Source organism: Calidris pugnax, unplaced genomic scaffold (genome assembly GCF_001431845.1).
Source record: "Calidris pugnax isolate Ruff unplaced genomic scaffold, ASM143184v1 scaffold40, whole genome shotgun sequence".
In the NCBI taxonomy this organism is placed as follows: Eukaryota; Metazoa; Chordata; class Aves; order Charadriiformes; family Scolopacidae; genus Calidris; species Calidris pugnax.
The window spans coordinates 2,706,764-2,708,067 of NW_015090796.1; the positions used below are offsets into that span (position 1 = coordinate 2,706,764).

General features: G+C 69.8%; 2 protein-coding genes across 2 annotated transcripts in view; one reads left to right on the forward strand and one right to left on the reverse strand.

The window, feature by feature from the left end:
• Positions 1-629, reverse strand: part of POLR3G (polymerase (RNA) III (DNA directed) polypeptide G (32kD)) — an 18,410-nt gene extending 17,781 nt beyond the window's left edge. The window contains exon 1 of the mRNA XM_014936871.1: positions 565-629. The gene's annotated coding sequence lies outside the window, so the exon portion shown is untranslated. The remainder of the gene's footprint in view (positions 1-564) is intronic.
• A 105-nt stretch (positions 630-734) lies between these two features.
• The window catches only part of MBLAC2 (metallo-beta-lactamase domain containing 2), an 11,765-nt gene continuing 11,195 nt past the window's right edge, over positions 735-1,304 (forward strand). The window contains exon 1 of the mRNA XM_014936869.1: positions 735-1,220. Coding sequence (XP_014792355.1) covers positions 776-1,220 — 445 coding nt within the window. The 5' untranslated portion in view covers positions 735-775. The remainder of the gene's footprint in view (positions 1,221-1,304) is intronic.

The window sequence follows — 1,304 nt, forward strand, 5'->3', positions numbered from 1 at the left end:
CCCCAGGGGGCCCTCCCCCCCCCTCAGAGGTCCCTCATATCCCCCCCCCCCGGACTCTCACAGGGCTCCCTCACCGTTCTCAGTGCTCACTAACCCCCCTCAGGGCCCCTCCATCCCCCTCATGGCTCCCTCATTTCCCCTCAGAGCTCACTCATCCCTCCTTACCCCCTCTCAGGGGTCCCTCAACCCCCCTCAGGATGGCCCACATGCCTCCCTCATCCCCCCCTCTCAGGAGTCCCTCACTCACACTCAGGGGTCCCTCACCACCCCTCAGAGCTCCCTCATCCCTCCTTCCCACACCCCTGCAGGGATCCCTCATGGCTCCATCACCCCCTCTCAGAGGTCCCTCACCCCTCCAACCCTCTGGGGTCCCTCACCACCCCTCAGGGGTCCCTCATATCCCCACTCCCCTTTCCCTGGCCTCTCGCAGGTCTCCCTCATCCCTTCTCAGGGCTCACTAACCCTCCTCAGGAATCCCTCACTCACCCTCAGGCCCCTTCACCCCTCTCATGGCTCCCTCATTTCCCCTCAGAGCTCACTCAGCGCTCCCTCATCCCTCCTTACCCCCTCTCAGGAGTCCCTCAACGCCCCTCAGGGATCCCTCACACACCCCCTCAAGGCTGCCCGCTCACTCACTCACTCACCCGCCCGCCGCCGCCGCGCTCCGCCCGTGGCTGCCGCAGTGGGCCGGGTCCGGCCCGGGTCCCGCCCCGCCCGTCGCCGCCGCCGCGGCGCTGAGGGGAGTCTCCCGGCGGTTGAGAGCGGCGGCGGGGCCATGTCGGCGCTGGAGTGGTTCGCCCACAAGGCGCTGGGCGACGGCATCTTCTGGATCCAAGAGCGCTTCTACGAATCGGGCAACCGGGCCAACATCTGGCTGGTGCGGGGCTCGCAGCGGGACGTGGTGATCGACGCTGGGCTGGGGCTGCGCAGCCTCCCCGAATACCTGCGGGCCGCCGGCCTCCTACCGCCGGCCGAAGGGCCCTCTCCGCGGCCGCTGCTGGCCGTGGCCACCCACGTTCACTTCGACCACTCGGGAGGGCTGCAGCACTTCGAGGAGGTGGCGGTGCACAGCGCCGAGGCGGCGGCCCTGCTGCGCGGAGACAACTACGAGGCCGTCACCTGGCTGTGGGAGCGGGAGGTGGCGCGGCCGCCCCGGCCCGGCTGGCGGGCCCGGCAGTTCCGCGTCCCCCCGGTCCGGCCCACCCGCCTGCTGCAGGAGGGTGAGTGGGGCGGGAAAGAGGGTAAAAAAAAACCTTTCCAGCGCTCGGGAGCCGAGAAACGGTGCTTAACCCCCCCCCCCCCCC